This window comes from Gymnogyps californianus, chromosome 15, assembly GCF_018139145.2.
Source record: "Gymnogyps californianus isolate 813 chromosome 15, ASM1813914v2, whole genome shotgun sequence".
In the NCBI taxonomy this organism is placed as follows: Eukaryota; Metazoa; Chordata; class Aves; order Accipitriformes; family Cathartidae; genus Gymnogyps; species Gymnogyps californianus.
In genome coordinates this window covers 12,849,747-12,871,200 of record NC_059485.1, presented here as the reverse complement: position 1 = coordinate 12,871,200, position 21,454 = coordinate 12,849,747, and the positions used below count along the sequence as shown (strand labels likewise).

General features: G+C 40.3%; 1 protein-coding gene across 1 annotated transcript; it reads right to left on the bottom strand.

The window, feature by feature from the left end:
* Positions 1-113: 113 nt before the first annotated feature.
* On the bottom strand, positions 114-13,064 carry TVP23A (trans-golgi network vesicle protein 23 homolog A). The gene is given in 7 exon segments (XM_050905732.1): positions 114-802; positions 1,198-1,327; positions 3,017-3,142; positions 6,390-6,479; positions 7,436-7,580; positions 12,879-12,988; positions 12,990-13,064. Coding segments are annotated over 7 exon segments (738 nt in total). The 3' UTR covers positions 114-740.
* Positions 13,065-21,454: the final 8,390 nt, after the last annotated feature.

The window sequence follows — 21,454 nt, the reverse complement described above, 5'->3', positions numbered from 1 at the left end:
GGTGGAAAAGATCTATATTTAGAGTGAAATTCAGTGTAGTAGTGTCTCCTTTTCTTATAATTGCATCAGTTTTAAAATAAAAACCTAGTAGAGTTTAGGCAAGTTAATTATAGTACAAGTACAATATTTTATTTATTACAGGTATCGGAATAAGATTAACATTTTAACTATTTATACACAACTGGCTGCTTCACACAAGTACTGTGTTAACGTGCTACATGACTTTTGTTCGTTCTTCTACTCGACCCTAAGCCTGAGCACTAAAAAATAAACATTTCTGTATCTTTAATAACTAAGAGGCCCTTTGTAATTCCTCTCTTTATTGAGGAATCAAAGCTTTGAGAAATCAGTATTGTGTACCAGAGGGAAAGGCAGTTTGATTGTGTTTATTGTAGTTCCAAAGTTAAACAAATGAGCATCCTCTCTTGATTACGTTCTAATTCTTGGTTAAGATAACCCAACAGTTTCACGTTAGTTGACAGATTTTTTTCTTAAAGTGTGCTCTGTATAAACCATAAGCGTTGGCTTTGTGCCTATACAAACCGCTTTCTGATGAAACTTTCAAGTAAGGAACAAAGGCTCTAAACCTTTCAGAAGCTAAAGACTCAAACACAAATGACAAAATCCTTATTATTTCATGCAGGCATAATTCTAGAAGAGCTTTACTTAAATATCTTCATATGAAGAACAGCTTTCATAAATGAGTATTTTTACTGCTCATCCTTCTAGTTCTTCCTTATTTATCTAGTGCCTGTCTTCCTGCGTTCTTCAGTGCGGTCTTCTGACATTCTCCTTGTCTGTCCTGTAGAACGAACACAGGAAGCGTGGCTGTTAGCATAACCTAGTAGTAGGAATCTTCTGTAAAAAGCAGGGGAGAACCTGGTGGAAGCCTGAGGGTTGAAGATCGTTCTCCCAGCTGTGCCTAAGCAGAGGAATTACAATACCTCCGAGGATTTAACTTGGAGGACATTTTTCATGGGGCCTGGAAGCAGCTCGGTTGTGAAGCTTCAGCAGGCTTCCGAACACCGAGCAAAGTGACATGGGGTACGGCCCCTCCGAGCGAGTTCCGCAGGAGAGGCCAGGAGTTATTTTAGGAACTAAGACCTGGAAAGAGCCAAAACCAACAGCATCAGGCAGGTCAGTATGTGATACTTCCTGGGCTGTAGCTGACACAGAGTAGACCAACTCGGTACTTACTCTTGGGAACATCTGCTGGGACAAAAAAACTTGAGGTTACTCTGCTGATGCTTTTTTGTCCCCCTAATTTGCAGTGGATGTAGCCATATAAATTAGCAGTCTGAAGGGAGATCCCAGCTATCACAAGAGCCTGTGGACAAACAAAAGTTCAGCTGGCACAAATACACTGCTATATAGAGAGAGTATGTGTAGAATATATATACACACGTGTGTATATATGTATACATACTATTTAGATATACATACATGCTATTAGAGGAGGATATTCCTTCCAATAATAAATGACCTTCAAAGAGATCCAATCATGTCAAATTTAAACACAATAGTTCCTTTCTACAAAATGCCTCTCTTTCTATATACACTGATACAAACTTTTTTTGTCATTCTGTATCTTGAAAGACTTCATTACTTTCCTAAAAGCATTTATTCAAAAAAGGACCTATTCAACTGATTCCATAATCATTTCACTTTTTTTAAGCCTGATTTGTATCTAAAAGTTTCACATCCAGATACATAGCAAACCTGCAGGCTTGTTTAGCTGACAAATGCCTTATTATATACAAATGCGATCCTGTAAGTTACAGATTTACGAAGAGCATCGATAGATATGAATCAATATCTAGCATTAACAGGCAGTGAAAATAATTAGATCCTTTTGTGGTACTATAGGCTTAGCAGCAGGCAGAACCCATCTGATTGACTAATGAAATAACTTAGAAAAAAATGTTTTTCTTAGCCTCAGAAACAGTTTCTTGGAAGCTATTGTATTTCCATTTGTGTAGCTTGCCTTTTACAAGCACCTGAGCGACCTGCCTCCAGTGCTAGTTAGGGTTCCTTCTCCAGCCAGTAAATGAAGCCACTTTGTTTAGCAAACGATCTCTGGTTTTCAAAAATAAAGGTGGAGCCGTGGAGAAAGACTGCTGGTTTAATTTTAACTAGTGCTTGTTTAGCTATGCCATTTTGGGCACTAGAAAGCAGTTCATGATTTGCAATTGATTCATACCCATAGCTCAAGTTCCTGTTTCATTTAATAAAATAATGTCATCTTGGCTGTTACTCGTTACGTAGCTGCACATGTCCAAGACACTTTTTATCTTTTCAAACTGATAAGAAATGGTACTTAGCACGGCTAGGAACTTGACGAAATGAATTCTATGGCACTTAATGTTTACAGGGGAAAACATGAAGATTTCATAGACAAAAAGATCTTAATGCAATACATGGGGTAAATTTCCTCTTGTATTTAGAAAAATGTGTAATGTTTTTCTTTTTTTTGTAGAGTAGATGGCTTATAAATACAGTAATTATAAAATACATACTTATAGCTCAACACATCAAGGTTTTAAGCACTATGATACTGGTTCTTTCAAAAGGGAATGGCACCAGAGATCTAAAATCCTTACTTTTAAGAGCAAGTAACATTCAACTCCCAAGGAGATGTGAAAACCTGAAAACCAGCATCACTGGTTCATTTTTTGTCCTCTCCTATTAGTTTCCTTTGACTGAAATAAGTTGGGGAAAAGTAAGTTGCTACAGTTAAAAAGAAGTCCGTAATTTTGCCAACCACCCGAGGTTCTCAAGTTAGATGAAGGAGTTGACATCCAATAACCTAGTAGAAGTGGGACTAAAAATTACTAATCCGTTCCAGAGCGCGGGGCTTGACTGCAGAAAACTCCTTGTGATTTCTTGAAGCTGTTAGTGGAATTTTTGTGCTGTTGGAAGATTTGCTTCAAAGACTGTTGCAAAACTAACAGATCTGGGGTTTCCCTCTACCAACGCTGTCTGTCAGCCGTAGGTCTTTCAGTACCCCCAGACTTACCAGCCATTTCAGCTTCAAGGAGAACAAGGTGCTAAAGAAAAACACTGTCCAAATAACCGGACAGATAATGAGACCAAGCCAAAAGATTCGAGCTTCAGCTTCAGTTGAGGCAGCTATTGTAGGCACCTAGAAGGAAAATTATTGAAACCACTAGTCACAAAGACAAAATCCACAATAAATAACAAATCGGCAGAGGAGGAAGAATGGACAAAATCACTTCTTTACCTAAATTTCACTTATTATATGCATAGAAGGAAGATTGAATAAGAAGAGAAGTAGCAAATGCCAAGTTTTCTGCCTGCTGCCCTACTGTACGACAGCATTTTCTTTTCAAAATGTTCTGGTCTCTGTTCACATTTAAATGAGATAATTATTCCTTTTAGCTCCCACTGATAGCTCCCACTAACACTACAGATTAGTAGTAGTTGAACATCAAAGTTCTGTTACACTGACAATTGCTTTTAAACTTCAGAAATACTAAGTTAACTTTGACACTAGATTCAAACTTTACCAAGGCCTTAGAGAAGTGTGAAACAGAAGACAGTGTTACAAGCAGAACTTTAGTGTGAGTACTTCACTGTCTGTAGTGTAGATCCGTGACATGTGCCCTGTTCACAAATCAAAAGTATGGGGGAAAAAATCAGTCCACTATCAGAAAAGCTGTAGTATCTAACGTGGAAATTGCAATGAGCTGTTGCAAGTGCTAACAAGCAAACTTTAAAGATCCCCCATAGGATTTATCAGTTGGTTCCAGTTCAGACAATGGAATTCTCGTAACAGTGCCCATCTCCATACATTTTCCTAAAAACATGCAGTATCTTAGCTTAATTTAAATCTTGCATGAAGCTTAGTTTTCTATTATGTAAACTAATACTTCAATTTTGCTTGTGAAGTCCACTGATATTCCATAAACTAAGAACTGTGGTTTGAAAATGGCTCTTCTGCGATACTAGTATTGGACAACATAGTAACTGCTGGCATCTCTCTGAAAGAGGCATCATTACTCATGGTACTCTATTTGTGTTCTTCAGGGAGAGCAAAAAACCTCCAAGCAGGCTGGAAAAAGCCCTGGTTGCAGATTTCTTCAGGTCGGCACAACTCACGTGTCTCTATCTACACTGAAAGGCTCATTGTTAACTCCTAACACTTAAAAGAAACTAAAGAAATAGAATTGTTCAGAAGGTTCTGATCTTTGCTAGGTTCTGAAATACAAGCTTCACAACTGGAAAAGAAAACTCTGTGGACTCTTCCACTCTGAAAACTGAAAAGACTTTTAGTTCATTTTCAGTATCTTGAATTCTCCATGTAAAAATAAGACTCATCCATCCATCCATCATGAGGTAGACAATGGCATCCAACTTGTAAATATGGTTAAGTTACTCTATCTTGCCTAAGAAAACCCTGAAAGATGCAATAATTACAAGGTGTCTTTAATTTTTTCATGTACCCTCTAAACCAGTGATGTTGCAGAGGTCCAGAGAACAATGTTCTATGCCTTCATGGTTGCAGAAAAAGATGTGTTCTGAGTCAATAAAAGGGTTTAATCACCTGTATCCCAGATTACTGACAAATTACCCAACAGTGACATTGCATTAGCACTATTTAGGAGGAAAAAAAAAGCAATACACCTGAGAACTCTGCACCTAAAAGACCTAGTTAACTTGATGAGCAAGATTACAAAAGGCTGCAGTCATCCCAGAGAAAGGAGAGGGAAGTTGTGATGTTTGGAATGCAAGTGTAAGAATTACTTGTCTTCCAGCAAACCTCAGCAGAAGATAGGATTTCAAGGGTGAACCTCTGTTGCATCAGCAGCACACCAGGAATTAGCTGTTTATTGTTGGTGAGTGACTTGGAATATTTCTAAGCAAATATACCTGTAAAGCAAGAGGGTAAATTTCAAGGCCAGGTTGGATGGAGCTTTAAGCAACCTGCTCTAGTGGAAGGTGTCCCTACTCCTGGCAGGGGCATTGGAATGAGATGATCTTTAAGGTCCCTTCCAACCCAAACCATCCTATAATTCTATGAAAGCAAAAGACCTTAAAAAGTTGCCAGAGGACTGGCAAAGGAGGTGGGGAATGCCTGACTCTGGAAAGTAAGAGAATTGCATGTATTCCAGGACCTTGCTATGACAAAGTTTTTCTCATGGATAAGCCATGACAAAAATACAATCCACTCTAATTATATGTTCCTTCCTGTGATGCTATGATTTTCACATTAATCAAGCTACCATTTGCCAGAATTTTTGGAAGGCTTTAGCCCATACAGATGAGTCAACTTTGTACTTCTAGGCTAGGTTTAAGAAGAAGTAATAGGTGAACTAGGCTTGCTCATCTCACAGTAATTTTGAGGTCAGGAGGTCATTTTATGGATGCCATTGCTTTTAAGTGCTAAGAAAGCTCTTGCTTACTGTCTCGACTTGACAGAACTGAGAAACTCTGAAGGTCTTCTAGTTTCTTTGCTTTCATGCAGGCTTGCCTATATTCTCTCTTTAGCTTTCGCTTAGATTACATGAAGAACGTTAACGTCTGTTATCCTCTTAATGGTGTGCAGCCCCACTCTGCCGGTTGCGTTCCTGCTTGGCCGCATTCTCATTGCAAGCGGCCGCAGGGCTGCTAGAGGGCACTCCGGACCTGCGCGTTCAGAGTGTTTTACACCGGGCTCAGCACCCAGGCTGTGTGCGTGGCTGGACTGGCTTGAAAGGAATGTCCTAGTGAGTGCCGCTTGAAGTGTTGTTCTGCCAGGCTCTGGCCTGAATGGGGCTGTGGAGAGAACGTTAGCAAGTGAAAGCAAAAAAAACCTGCAGTCTTGACTCTGGCAGCGATGCCAAGTGCCATTTTATAGCGGTTTTGCTCAGGGTGTTCGGGGGAGCACTAGCAGTATCAGAATGCTCTGCGATCCGGGTTCAATTCCCCACCATATTCCATGAGCATGAATAAAATATTCATTTTAAAATACTGAATTCGAACTATTCAGCATTGCTTTCAACATAGATGTTTCCTGAAGAGGATTCTGGGTTGGGATTAACTATGGGAAGATGTGTTTATTACAAGATGTTCTCGCTAGAAAATAAAATAGAACTACCAGAAACATTTCATACCGATAGTACCATGCTATGAATATTTCTTCTGCTGATGCATATGATGACAATGTTGCGAGACCAGTTTTGTCCTGAATGCTTCCAGGATGTGACAATCCAGTGTGCTTGCAACTGAATATTTACATTATCTTCTATAGAAGCTGGATAAAAAGTAACTGTTAAAAAGTTAACTGAGAAAAAGGTGCTCTATTTGTTACTTTATTTGACTAGTATCAGCTTTACAAGCTTTCCCATGGATTCTGTTTGTCCTGCGCCTGCTTTTATTAACATACTTACTCTTTTTGCTTCAAACACCCAGTGGCTTTTCCCATCTTCATCAATCTGGTTCCACCAACGCAAACCAACCAAGAGTCTTCCTGTCACGTTCTAGTGACAGAAACAATTATTTGCATTAATCAGTAGCATAATTCACTTGTCAGACTAACATTTAAAAAAAAAAAGACAAGCATGTCTGAAAAATCATATTCTTTTATCAAATACTAAAATTAGTTCTAAAAGCTGTGCCAGCTTGAGCACAACAGTCATTAAGGATGGATGAGTTACTGCAAATTTAGAGGCCTGTTCTCCTCTTCTAATATGATAACTAGCACAATAACATTGACTTAGGTAATAAATTATCGGATGTATCTTTTCTAAGTCAGTTTGTTGGAGAAGCCCCCAATGAACAAATTTCCTCAGCAAGAGAGAACTGCAAACAAAAACACACTGAAAAAATGGAAGATTAATTATAGGCAAGTAAGCTACATGGAATCAAGTAAACAAATTAAGAAAATATTTCTGCACCTGGATGAATACTAGAAGTTTTCAGTATACTGGAGATGCATCAATGCTTCACTTCTACAAAACAAAAGCCTTGTTCTACATGTGGAGCTCCTGGGATTCTGGGCTGGCCTGACCCACCTGCCTGCAGGTGATTAGGGCACCAGTGCCATAGCTGGGCTCCCAGGAGCCTTCTGCAGCTCCTGCATGCTGGGCCTGGGCACAGTATTGCAGCTTTGGACATCCTTTGGCATCCATTACTGAAAGCCAGTATTATTTTATTTCTTTTTTTTTTTTTTTAAGACGGAAAGCATACAAACAAATCTACCTATGGCAAGGTAGGTTTTCTCACCATATTAGTAGCTCCCATCAGCCATAGAGAACATGGTGATAAACAGTAACTACGAGATGTAAATGTCTTAATTAAAATGGGCTAGACTTTTAATAAATCAACAGGTCACAATGTCTTTGTCACTTTTGTCAGTATACATATTTCCTTTTTTGTTTTAATTAATGGCACACACAATACTTTCAAAGGGAATTACTATTCAGGGTCATCTTACCTTAACTGACCAAAAGTCAAAGGACAGAAGAAGGAGAATAGTGACAAAACAGGCAACAAAGCTGTTGCTGAACCAGTCACAGAATAAGTAGGTAACAATAGCACTCACTCGGAAAAACAGGTGGAAAAAGGTGGCCAGTGGGTGCCTAGAAAAAAAAAAACAGAGCACTTAGGAAGTTATGGGAAGAGAAGGAATATTACAGTATTTGCTAACAATGTAGTATAACACAACTATTTCTAGTCTATAATGGTATTTTTGGTTTGTAGCTGTTGTTATTTCATATGTTGATGTATATCTTCATTATCAAAGCAATAGTATTTCCAATAGCCAACCTTCAATCTAAAGCTAAAAGTTGGAATGTGTTGTTCACGTCAAAACTTTCTCAAAGATAGAACAAAATCTAGAGTCTTTTACCAGTTTCTTTGGTACTGCATGAAGGAATTTAGTGGTTGTGTTCAACAGTGTACCCTAAAATCCTCATCTTTTCATGAAATAAATCAGCATTGCAAGGCACAAAAGAATTGAGACTGATCTTACGCTTTTCAGAACTGCTTTGAAAACAAGAACAGGAACTCTGAAACTAAAAAAAATTTTAAAAAAAAATGTAGCTGTTGGGTATAAGACAAAATGAACCTTCATATGTAATGTCTGAAACCAAACACTTCCTTTTACAGAGGGAGTACGATTTGGGAATCTAACAGTTCTTATGAATAAATGTTCATTAATTTCACTAGATATTCGTGCTTTGCTCATCAAACTAAAATTTGTCTGTAACAAAATAAAGGGGAATTTCAGTGGAAGAAGTAACTATATGGCATGGAATACTGGCCTGTGCAGTAAGACGGGGGTTTGGAGAATACTAGAATGAGCACAGTACAATTTTCAGGGTAATATGCCAAATACAAAAAGCTACTCCGTACAGTTGCCTTTGTGTTAATTAGTTTAAAGTGACAATTAACTAGAGGCTATTGCATTTAAGTAACTTCTTCCCTTGAAGCTGAGTGAATAAAACTTGTTTTCTGAATAAGATTTTTTTTTTTTTAAGTCAGCGATTGTCTCATTAAGCTCCTCTACCTCTGTAAACAATTAACAGTAGTATGGTCTAGGTCATAATTAACTATTCAACTATTAAATTTGTTATTGTATTATTGTGTATAATAAAATGATACATATACACAATTACAATTGTTTATTATAAACCTAATTTATAATTAGATTTAAATTATAATAGTTATTATATTTAATCTTTATTGTAATATTAGCATTCTATAGCTGTTTAACTGTTCTACTAATTATCTACTCTATAGTGGCAATATTGTTCTTGTAGTACTACACACACGATTGCAGAAGCAAGAATGATGCACAGCTGTAGTTTATATTTACTCCTGATCATGCACATGCTAACCTCAAACTTTCCAAAAACTTATTCTGACTTAAAACTAAACATGTGACATTTTAAGCGAAAGGAGCTTTTTCTGCCATAAGCAGACGGGTGGGTGGGTGGGTGGAGCGGAGGGAATATTGTGAACCGTCAAAAACAGATACTGTCTTGCTACTTCAAGTCTTGATCTCATTCAAGAAGATGTAAGAGTTCATTACATAAGTGGTATCTTGTGTCAATACAAGTTATTCATAGATCACAACCCTAAAGCGCATTGGGGTGGACTGACCTTTTATAACTATATCAGTGCTTCAAATGTGAAAGTAACTTTGGAGAAGTAGTGTTTCATTTTTGGAAGTCAGATGATGAATTACTGTTTGGATGCTGAATCTGTTCCAATATCAAGCTTTGAAGGGCGTTTACTAAAAAAACAGTACATGAGCAAGAGGCTCACATTTATCACAGCACTAAAGACTTTATTGAGACTACAGAATATCAGTCCTCTCACAAGGATATGGCTAGCCAAGCCAAAGACACAGACTTGCAGGTTCTTGTCCTAGGGGAAGAATATGGAGATATATCAAAACTTGCACCTCATTCTTTGGACAACTCAATCTCAGAAAGTGTCCACCTATTTATGCTTTAAAAAAAAAAAAACCCAAAAACCTGAAACTAACAGAATCCAGTAAATAAACAGTTCACTTCCTCACTTAACAGAACAAATGTGTTTTCTTAATTCACAGCCATCAGATGAAACTTATAGCTCCTATCATATACGAACAGAATTTTTAATAAGGAGACAATCCCAGATAGATAAAATTGTCTTTTAAAACCTGAAGCTAAGACATATGCATCCTTTTTGAAACAAAAAAACTTTACAGCTTTTCTTAAGTGAATGCATTTATATTGAATTCAATTGTACTATATAATTTTTTTTAAAAGCTAATTTCCAGAAATATGATGGCATTAAGAAACCATTGTATAAACTAACATGATTTCTTCTACTAATGGAAGACAGTGTAGGCTTTAAAACATGATAACTTTTCATCTTTTTTTTTTTGCATTCAAATCCAATAAAGGATAAAGATAACTAAAACTCTGCACTGGTTCTGCTTGGCATACATTTGCTCCTGAAAGCATAGCAGCCCACTTGATAGGACTTTTAGTTATCCTGTTGCATCTAAACATCCATACAGTGTAGAACTGGAGCCTTGAGGCTAAATGATTACCATTTATCTTGTTACAATAGCCTCTGTTCAGTTTGCAAGCGTGATGCCTATTAGGATAGGAATGAGCTGTTATTAATTTAGTTGCATCCCATATTAAGGAATCAAATTGGGTCAACCCTAAGGTATACCACTGAAACACAGGAGAATCATTCCCAGTACCTGCTCAGAAGTGCCACGGCAGCACTCTACATGCTGCTTTTTATACCTCCGTCTGGTACTTCAAGTATATCTAGGCAAATTTTGAACAAACAGGCTCTCTGGCTTGATCATCTTGTGTTACCTGGCTGATTTGAAAAAGAAGCGATCATATGCTCCTAACTGTTCCAGATCAAATGTTATGGTACTGCAACGAACTGCAAAGATGGTCTAAGTCATCTTTTTCTAACCTTCTTATGAAAGTAGCCACTAACTAAATCGCTATCCACATACCTTTTGCTTTTAAGGAGCACTTGCATATACCTTGGAGAATCACAAAAGCACAACTTGTCATAGCTTATGCAAATTCTAACCAAGTTCAAGATACATGAAATTGGGATAAAGTTAAAGACAAATGATTGGAACATGTTGTTATGCCCTCTAATAAGATGTCCTGGTTTTGGCTGGGATAGAGTTAACTGTCTTCTTAGTAGCTGGTACAGTGCTGTGTTTTGGATTTAGTGTGAGAATAATGTCGATAACACACTGATGTTTTAGTTGTTGCTAAGTAGCGCTTATCCTAAGTCAAGGATTTTTGTTTCCCATGCTCTGCCAGCAAGCAGGTGTGCAAGAAGCTGGGAGGGAGCACAGCCAGGGCAGCTGACCCAAGCTAGCCAAAGGGATATTCCATACCATAGAACGTCATGCCCAGTATATAAAAACTGGGGGGAGTTCGCCAGGAAGGGCGCACTGCTGCTTGGGCATCAGTCAGCGGGTGGTGAGCAACTGCACTGTGCATCACTTGTCTTTTCTTGGGTGTTATTTCTTTTTTTTCTGTTATATTCCTTTTCATTACAATTACTATGATTATATTATTATTACTATTCTTAGTAGTGTATTTTATTTTACTTTAGTTATTAAACCGTCCTTATCTCAACCCACAAGCTTTACCTTTTCTTCCCTCCCCCCCCCCCCTTCCTCCCCATCCCACTGGGAGCGGGGAGGGGGAAACAGCTGCGTGGAGATTAGTTGGCAGCTGGGGTTAAACCATGACATAAGACAACAAAATTTTGCAGCACGTGGGTGTGTTCCAGGCTTGTTTGCACAAGATTCTTCAGAAATATAAAAACAAACTTCTGTGTGAACAATGTAAGGAGTTTCATTTCTGTATTCTATAGCAGAAGACTTTTCAGTATGAGATTATCTTTTAGTATTGTCACAATGAGGGCAAGAAAGCAGAGCAGTCTCTAATGAAATAAGTATCTACACAAACTGGATCAATTAATAGTATGGTTTACTGATACTTTGCCTGTCTATATAATCAGGTAGCGTGAACCAGTAGGAAAAGATCTCTAGAGTAAAGTAACTGGTGCTGTGGACCTCCTACAAACATTTCAGGGTTGTTTCACTTCACACTAACTCTAATCTGGTCCCATAGACTGAATCTGTGGCTCACGTGCTCAAGACACTTCTAAACTGTATTTCCCAGTTTATTTTAATCCTTTAGGCTATGTTCTCCAAGACTGCACCAAAATATACACCTTCATTTAAAACGTGTGCTGCTGCTAGAGCACAGAAACAATGTCACTCTGGGAATATTAATCTTGTGTCATGGCTGACTCATCATGTAGTTGCAAAGTCCGATGCACTGGAAGGGCAGAAATGCTTCACCAGACGCTAGTAAAACAGAGTAATTGTCTTGTAAAGCTACATGATTGCTTGTTTGCACATCTCTGATAACATCTGTGTTAGGCTTAACATCTCTTATTTTTCTTTGTTTAGGCCTACAAGAAATATTAACATTGTAATGGACCAGAGTAAACTGGGGCAAGGTGGAAGGGAAGAAAGCAATATAAATCAAAGTTGATTATACACATTATTGACGAGTGCATGCATATGTATAATTCCTTTTGACATAAAACTTTTCCCTTGACAGTCTTTGCCTGGAGATTCTTCAAAAGCCACTGATGGAACAACAGCTCTGTTGCCTGGGACCTCGGTGTGGACAGAGCTGCGCAGTGACACCTCTGGTAATGGCAGACTTCTTAACCTGACAGATGACATGGATCAATGGGTTGGGTTTTCTTAGGTAACAGCTACAAGGATAAGATCTATACTATATTCCACATAACATCACATCCCATGGTAGGAAAATATGACAGTTTTATTGTAAATAACTTGCTGTTTCCCTTCAGCTGGGTGTGCAATGCAATGCCAGACCACTCTGCTGCACCTGTTTTGCTGAAGATGAGAGCTCTCTCCACTTCTCCAGATCTAACAAAAATAGTTTGGGGGGGGGGGGTTGTGATATGTTGGCTTTGGATATGTAAAATTTCTGTTTCCAATGGCAGGACGACGCTGAGCCTGCTGAGCAGCTGGGCTCGCAGCCGCGGTGCGGCTGGCAGGGCCGCAGACCTCGCCTGCTCCAGCCCGGGCAGCCGGAGCTGGCTGCCCAGCACTGAGCTTCTCCCGGACAGAGGCTCCCCAGCCTCCCCAGGCAGCCTGTTCCAGCGCTTGACCACCCTCCCTGTAAAAAAAAAAAATGTGAATTAAGTGTTTAAATGGAGTTTCTTGTATTTCAGTGCGTCAGTCCAGCTGGAGCAGCAAGGGCTGCCCAGGCCCGGTTACCTCAGGCAAGCGCCGCGACGCCGAGGCCTCCGCGCCGGGGCCGGGCCTGCTCCGCCCCCCGCGCCGTTACCTGATCTTGGCTTTCCGCAGCGCCAGCTCTTCCTCGCTCCCGAAGTCGAGGGACACATCCTCGGTGTCGTCCACCAGCGCCTGCGGCGGGGAGCCCGTCAGCGGGGAGGGAGCGGGGGAGCCGCGCCGCCGCCCGCCGCCCCCCGCACCGCCCCGCACCGCCCGCCGGCGCCTCTACCTGCTTCATCCTCCGCCTCAGCCGGCCGGCCCGGCCCTGCAGCCCGGTTGCCAGGCGCGGCGGTTGCCAGGCCCGGGAGGTGTTCCAGGGAAAAGGGTCCGGGCTGCCGCCTGCCCGGGGCGAGCCCGCGGCGGGGCCGGCCCGGCCCGGCCCTGCCGTGCCGTACCCTGCCCTGCTCTGCCCTACCGGGGGTCGCCCTCGCGGGCGGGGGGGGGGGAGCCGAAGCGCGGCGCTCCCCCTCGCCCAGAGGCCGCGGCCGGCTGCGCCTCACCCGGGCCGTGCTCGGGGCTCGGCAGCGGCTCTGAGCTGGGTGACCCCAGTGAAACTGGTGCTAGTGGTGGGCCCGGCGGGGAGACCTGCCTCCTCCCTTGCGTCCGTGTCGCTGAGGTGCCTTTAGCTGCCACCCTCCTCCCCGTCACGTTTAGGCTCTCAGCGGTTGCCTTTGCCGAGGCCAGGGCGGCCAGACGGGCCTCGTCAGCGGGCCATGCTGTAGGCGTGAGGAGCCAGAGTCCTCCGTGTAGCCAGAGCCCTTTGTTCAGCGTTTGAAGATGTCCGCTCCGCTGGTGACGGCTGCTTGCTCACCAAGCACACCAACCCGGACAGGGCTTCTTAGGTCTTCCGCTGAAGATAAACCCCAAAAGGAAAAAGTAGTGGAGAGAAGGGTGAAGGTATATGTACAAATGTGATACATACCTGCATGTCTGGTTTGAGGACTTCAGCTGATACCAACAGTCTGTCGTCCTGTCAGTGCTGGGCCAAATCCCGTGTGCTGTCCCCTGCCTCGCAGTGGGCCCTGTGCCCCTCTTGCGATACAGCTTCTGGGAGGCAGTCCAGTACGACTGTAATACTGTGGATGTACTACTAGTGTAACGTAGGTAACTCAGCATTTTAGTTAAAGATTTCTCCTGCTTTTATTTAAATCGCAGAGGGATTATGCAGCAGAGTTAAGGAAGCAGGACAATGAAATGAGACAACTGAGCTTCAGGATATGGGTAAGGGTTTCACAATAATGGGGGGAAATAGTCCCGTCAGCTAAGTATGAAGTGGAGGATCAAGGAAGATCTAATAAATCAGTCATTCGTAGATCTGACTAGCTACTAGCATTTAGTAAGCCTGCAAAATAATAACTTCCTAGTCTTTTGTAAAACATCTAACTAAACCGGAATGTATCTGTTGAATAAGTGCAGAAGTTACTAAGGTGAACATTTCAAAAACATCAATTGGAAAGTAGCTTTGTGCAAGACCTGTTATTTAGAGCAAGACAATACCTAATGCATCAGAAAAACTGGTAGAGCTGTTCTTAGAAGGATTTGTAATTGTAGGGGGGGAAAGGTATATTTTATGACTAATAATGTTAATATTGTGGTAGTCATATTCTGGCCTTGGTAGTGTTAAAACAACACTTTATAGTGTGTCAATAAGTACAGCAGACTTTCACTAAAAAAACTGAACAGGCAGTCTGTAATTTGACGGGATGGCTCACGATAGCCTACAATATTAAAATATTTAAGTAGGCTTTCACTCTCGAAGAAGATATAAACTCTGAGACCTATCATGAGATACAATTATTAAATAATTATGTGCATACCTGAAGCTGACCTCTGCTTCATTTACTGTATCAACATGCACTTCTGCTTACGAGCATCATATTAACAATAACTCAAATAGAACCAGCTTCTGACTCAGAAGCAGCTCCCAGAACTCCACTGACAGAAGCATTAAACAGTGGAGGGAGGTCTCGCATCTTCTTGACTGCCAGATTACTCATCTCGGCTACTGTATCAGCTGTTCTTTCACCTCTCAGCACAGTTCTGCCAGCAAGTCTGATGGCTTGAATTTAGTAGTTCTGTAATGTTGCTGTGCTGCCTGAGCCGTTGCATTTTTGTTCTAAGGCACCAGAAAATAACTGTGTGCTACATTCCTTATCAGATAAAACAGTACTTGCTTCTGTGGGAGAGGTGACAATTAGCCTGTCACAACGTAAGGTATCTGATTTACTACTCTGGTGCTGCTAACTGATTTCATTAGAGATGAAATGATATAACTAAAAAAGAAACAGAACCTGTGTTTTGGTTTTTAGTTTTAAAACAGATAAATGTTTCTTTAATTTTCCCTCCTTCCAGTGCTTGTCTCCACTGATTCACTGTAGGAATTATCTGTTTTCCTAACACACTCTATTAGATAATCCCACAGAAGACTATCACTATACCATGCAAATGGTTTTAGTAACATTCTCTAAAAAAACTATGTCAAATTATGTTGTGTGATTATTCAAGGTGTTGTATGGGTTGTCATTTTCTTTTAGAGCAAATTAAGAGCTACAAAGAATCCTTGGTCACTAGAGGAATCATTGGTCAAACCAAGAATTTCTTCATTTTGGGATTATTAGAAAAGCATTCTTCCTTGTTTTAAAATAAATACATCCAAGTAAAACCTCATTAGAAGTTTCCAGTGTTTTCTAGGATTTCACAGAACAAACTGTCCTCTTTTCAACATTTTTTCAGCGTTCTGATTTAACTACAAATTATTGGAACATTGGAAAGATTAGCAACACTCTAAAGGTGATGCAAGTCCTCAAATACTGCTTCAACAGCACAAAACTTAGATAGTGACACTGAATTTATGAATTGTGGTTTCATTTTCAGGTTTGTACACAGGAAAACCTTGACCATTTATGAAATATATTAAGATTTCATTTAATTGCTGACTGAAACATATAGCATAAAATAGCTCAAAACTGTATCATTTGCTGCTGTGCACTTGCCATTACCTTACAGGCAATCCTCTCCCCAGAACAAATAATGGCCTTTCTGTCATAGAACACTATCAATGCCAAAGGCTTGGTATAAATAACTGAGAAATCTCTCTCACTTTCTGTTTCAACAATAAATAGATGAATATGGCGTTTATATTCACGTGATTAACATGAAGTCAGCTGATTTCTCTTTTTCTTTGGAATGTTGCCCAGAATCTTGTACTGGTGTGGTATCAGAGACTTGCCATGTAAACTGCACAAGAATATTTTTCATAACTCAACAGTTGTTGCTCTGATCTAAGTATCTCAGTGGCGTTTACAGTTAAGTATTCTGTTCCTCTGAATACTGGAAAATATTGTCAGTCCAAGAATAACTCTTACCTCACTCGCATTAGATACACTTACAGGGTTTGTTGGAGGTTCAATAAAATGTTTAAATTTTGAGGAGATAGGCCAAATTAGAGAAGGTATTAAAATAGATAACTTTCTAATAGCGTCGCCTTCTAATTAATTTGTAAAAGATGATTTCCTGCTTTGGCCCAGAACCAATTTCTGTGGAGTTTTTTGGCTGTACATACCTGAATTGTTGTAATCGGCAGCTCTGTGTTAACAGGAAAGAAGCCACAGTATTTACTTGACAGATCAGGATAGTGTCTTTTAGTTGGGTGATATGTAGCAATACACTCTCAGTAGAGATCAAGTTCTGCTATCAGTAAGAAATGGGTAACCGAAAGATATGTCAAAGCTGAAAAGGTTTGGGCCCTAAACATAAATGGAGATTTAAAAAAGAAAAAAAAAAAAAGGCTGTATTGATCCTTCATTCAGTTATGCCTGAAGAGATGAAAAATAATTTTTTAGTATCTCAAGAGTATAAATACCCATTATTGCACAGTAACTGGTTTTGATTCTAAAAAGTGCAGTAGTATCTGTATTCCTTTCAGCTAAGAAAAAAATCAAGAAAACATTACATATGTTTATTAAACAGCTTATTTTATCCTCTGTATTCACTGTGTGGCTTTAGGCCTTATTTAACTCATGCTGTAGGAATCTCCAGTGCGGTTACCTGGGAGACAAAATGCTTTGCAATTATTAATGAGTTTACTTCAGTATCTTTTTCTGTTGAGACTGTGCAGTGGTCACTTAGAAACAGCCAAAACAAAGGCAGACCAAAGCGAAGTCATCAGCTCTCTTCCAGCTTGGGGTGCATTGCTTCCCAACATTTGGATGCAGACTTTTTAGTGTGTTTAGCTTTATATATCTCTTGGTATGTTCAAAGCTTCAGTTATTCTCAGCTGCAGTTCTTGGTACTTGTTACTTCTGCAAATCATCTCTTATTTCTCAATTTGGGGACTCCAAAAATTAGGAACTTGGGCTGTTTGGATGCCTGTCAAAAGTTTGGTTTAAGTGACTTCATAGATCCACTGTGGTAAGCAGGGATAGGATCCATTTCCCAGAGTGGCAGTCTTCTGATTTCATGAGAAGAGGTGCTTGGGGTCCCTTCCCTCCTTTGCTATATGAATTTAGAAGGTCTGTACACACTCACACAAGTATCCAATACCTTTCCTGACTTAAGGCGGTCCTCTATAGGCTTGCTGAGGAAAAAAAAAAAAATTAATATAAAAGTAATCTAAACCTGTTAAATAAAAGATCTTAAGGGTTATCAAACAGTTGAGAAACTCAGTACAATAGGAGGTTAATATGAAAAATTGAGTAATGTTGCTTCTACTGTTTTCTCTGCAAAAATAAAAGTTGAAGTTGCCTATAAAAGCTGTAAGCTGCTTATTCATTAGCACTTTTTTTTTTTCCATGCTGCTAGTAATAGCTACATAGTCTTGTTCAGATTCCTGAGGTGCTTGCTGGACAGTTCTTCAACCGCTGCTTTCACTGGCAATGTCTGCTTCATCTTTTGTTGTGGAGGCTGTGGTTAAGCAGCTTTTGCTATATTTGCTTGCATTTGTTGTTCTTATTTATTCTAAATTGGTGTCAGGGGGGTGGTAAAGGCAATAACTTTCTCAGAAAAAAGTAGAATATAGGCAAAACACAAAAAAGAGAAGTAAGAAAGGGTTCCTCATCTGGTGATGCAATGAAGTGAGAAGTCTGTACCTACAGTTCTTAATTCTTTTGACCTGCAGATTTTTGTGAAGCAGACTATGGTCCCTACTTCTACAGCATTATTGTTTAATAGTATCTTTCCTTAATTTGTTAATACATTTTTTTCCTAGTTCACTGAATAGCTTCAGCTCCCTAAAATGCCTTATACTCTGTCACATAGAACTTGAAGGGGTGTCTGAGGAATTAAAATTCACAAAATCCATACAGTTTCTGTAGGCTTGAATCATACAAAGAGGTAGAGGTGCTCAGGATTGGTCTTTAGGTAGCTGGATCCCCCATATAAGCCACAGGAACATTAAGTGCCTTGGAACAGCGTCCGACACATTGATGGCATGTTCTTTACAAGATATACCAGGTGCTACTGGAGATGACTCGCTCTATATGCAGTACACAGCTCTGAACCTCTCCTGGAGGTAGAGGCCCAACCTCTTTGGCAAAACCAAAAGCAAGGTTCATATCTGTGGCCTCTGAGCCCCTTTTACAATGGAGTTTGTGCTTGGGAAGAGACCACAATTCCCTCTGCTGCCTGAAAGGTGACAAGCCTCAACCTCCCAGCTTAGAAGAGGAGGAAGCTCTGGGCTGTACTGGAGGCCTCCACAGCTGTTCCTGTGAAAGCTGTTCTGCCTGACTACCAACTGGAGGGTGAAGCATTTGTTTCTCCTGTGAATGGGCCTGAATTCGTGATCCACACAACTTTAAAATCTAGAAATAGTCAGCAAGTAAAAATACTGAAATAAACCTTGGAAGAAGGGCAAGGACCCAAACCTGTTTGTTTCTCAGAGAATACACTAATCATCCTTCATGCAGGGTAGAGCAGCTTCAGCAGAAGGGTTTGAGAGTTCCCCTACCCCGTGACAGAGCAGCCCAGAGACCACGCTGCAGGACTGTGGAAACATGGACCTGAAGCTCCTGAAAAAGAAGGCAGTGTGACTGGGTCTATGATACCGCATTCACCGTCTGCAGTTACAAGAATAACACCACAGCTACTGGAATGAAAGTCGTGGTGAGTGCTGGTTTATTCAAGTGACTAAATGTAGAGCTATTGTGTCTGATGTGAATTATAGTATTTTTTGTGCCTGGTGTGTGTTTTAGTTGACAAAAATCAGAAATGCTCTAGGGAAGCCCCTAAAATATGTGGTTTCTTCAACTGTCAGTGTAGTATTTTTGCCCAGTTTTCTTGCCTCCATCATTCTGAAACTTGACACAGGCTGTGGTTTTGCACACGTCCTTTTCCTTGTTGGTTTGGGTTTGCATTTGTATTCTGTTTCTCATTCTTGCTCTATTTTATTTCAATGTAAGGGGAATTACAGTTTTTTTTGTCACATACTCCAAAGCACCAGTATACACAGGGGTTTTTTGTCACATGCTCCAATGTACCAGTGTACTGGACTAGTTATATGAAGTCCAGTGGTAGTGACAGAAAGGATATGAATTTCTGTTCTTTTCTTTTTTTTTTTTTAATTGCTCTCAGCTATAGATAAACGACAAGTCCTTCTGTTAACAGGATGAATACTGTTGTTCACTGTCTGTCCCAAAACTGCTGCTAAGAGATTTGTACGTTTATGATGCTCACAGACTTCTTGAAAACCAAGGGGGGGAATAAGAGCTTTTGTCAGTGTCTTTTCCTCTGTAGGCCAGGCAGCAGCTGGATGTTGCTGCAGGTCCTGGTGCTTATGGTGTGCTTGCAGAGCATGCAGCTACAGCCAACTGCTAGTGAAAATGCTTCACACTCCGTCCTTGGCTTCCTGATGAAATACCTTGTGCTAGTAAAAATAGTGTAATAAGAGAACAGCATGCTTATAAATCAGCAGTGCTTTAGCAAAATATTGCTAAACCAGCAATATTTTGTTAATTTTCAGTTGTTTCAGTTTGGTTTTTTTTCCACTGGGAAGTTCCAGCATGTACCATAGCACAATCATTCTAGTGCCAGTGAAAGTAATGAATCACTGGTATTCAGGTGAGGAAGAAAGTGGTGGAATTCATAGTTTAAATGTGGACCTATCAACACAAAGATAGTTTAGAAAACATTTGATACCTTGCTGCTGAAAACAGCTTCATGTCTTTGTCTTCATATATCTGCCTAATTCTCCACAGGGAGCTTTATGGTAGCTGTGTCCTCTTGGCACAAAAATGAATCCGGACTGCAGAAGCTAGGCTGGCAAATTGTTGTTGTGATGTTGTCGTGGTTTAACCCCAATCAGCAGCCAAGCACCACGCAGCCACTCCCTCACCCCTCCCCAACCCCCCCCGCTCCCAGTGGGATGGGGAGGAGAATCGGGAAAGAAGGTAGAACTTGTGCGTTGAGATAAGAACAGTTTAATAACTAAAGTAAAATATAATACTAACAATAATAATAATAATGAAATATAATAATAGTAATGAAAAGGAATATAACAAAAAAAAAGAAGCGGGGGGAAGGAAACGGTATGGAATATCCCTTTGGCTAGTTCGGGTCAGCTGCCCCGGCTGTGCTCCCTCCCAGCTCCTTGCACACCTGCTTGCTGGCAGAGCATGGGAAACTGAAAAATCCTTGACTTAGGATAAACACTGCTTAGCAACAACTGAAAACATCAGCATGTTATCAACATTATTCTCACACTAAATCCAAAACACTGCACTGTACCAGCTACTAAGAAGAAAATTAACCCTATCCCAGCCAAAACCAGGACAGACGATTTTACTATTATTTATGTTATTAAGCTAAAAATGGGAGGGCTATGAGTTTTTAAACTCTAATATTTTAGAGAAACAGAATTCTATTGAATGTTTATTGCAGACTGGCAGCAAACTCGGATATCCCAGCCTAACAAAAGTAGAAATCAAGGTCATTTCTGCAGGAATGCCTTTTTAAGTTAGTCTATCAGGATTTTGGAAAGCAGTCATATAAACAGGTCTTTCATTCAGCCTACCTTACTCCGTCAGCCTTCTGAGAATGCTTGTCCAAAGTTCTGTGACATTCTGAATGACCACAGATATTTGAGGCCCTAATCTTTCTTTGCACCTATTAGATTGGAAATTCCCAATCTTTTGAGTTCCTAACCTCACCTGAGAAAATTATGTTCTGGGGAAGCTGCCAATATGACCAGCAGCATTGTAGTGCATTACCTTGGGCTCTATGCTATGTCTCACCTGCAGTGTTCATGCTGCACTACTGAGGCTCATCATAGTGTTTGGGAAGCAATATGGTAGGTGACACTAGAAGTGTAGGCGTGGAAGGATGCTGAAGGACTGTTATGCATCAATGGAAGCACAGCTAGTTTCTGAGGTGAGGAAGCAGGGAAATATTTGATCAGACAGTTTTAAAAACAAGCTCTGGGGCAAAAAAACCAGCTCCGCAATCTAAGAGACAGACCTTTTATGTTCAAAACATCTTCCATTATATCACACCTTTACTTTCCTACAGGAAGTCATTTTCATAATAGACATAAAAGATTTTACATTAAGAGCTGTAAACCTTGGCAGAATTACTTAAGAAATCCTGTGTCAATGTGTATGCACGACAAAAGACACAACATTGGTAACCAAAGTTTCC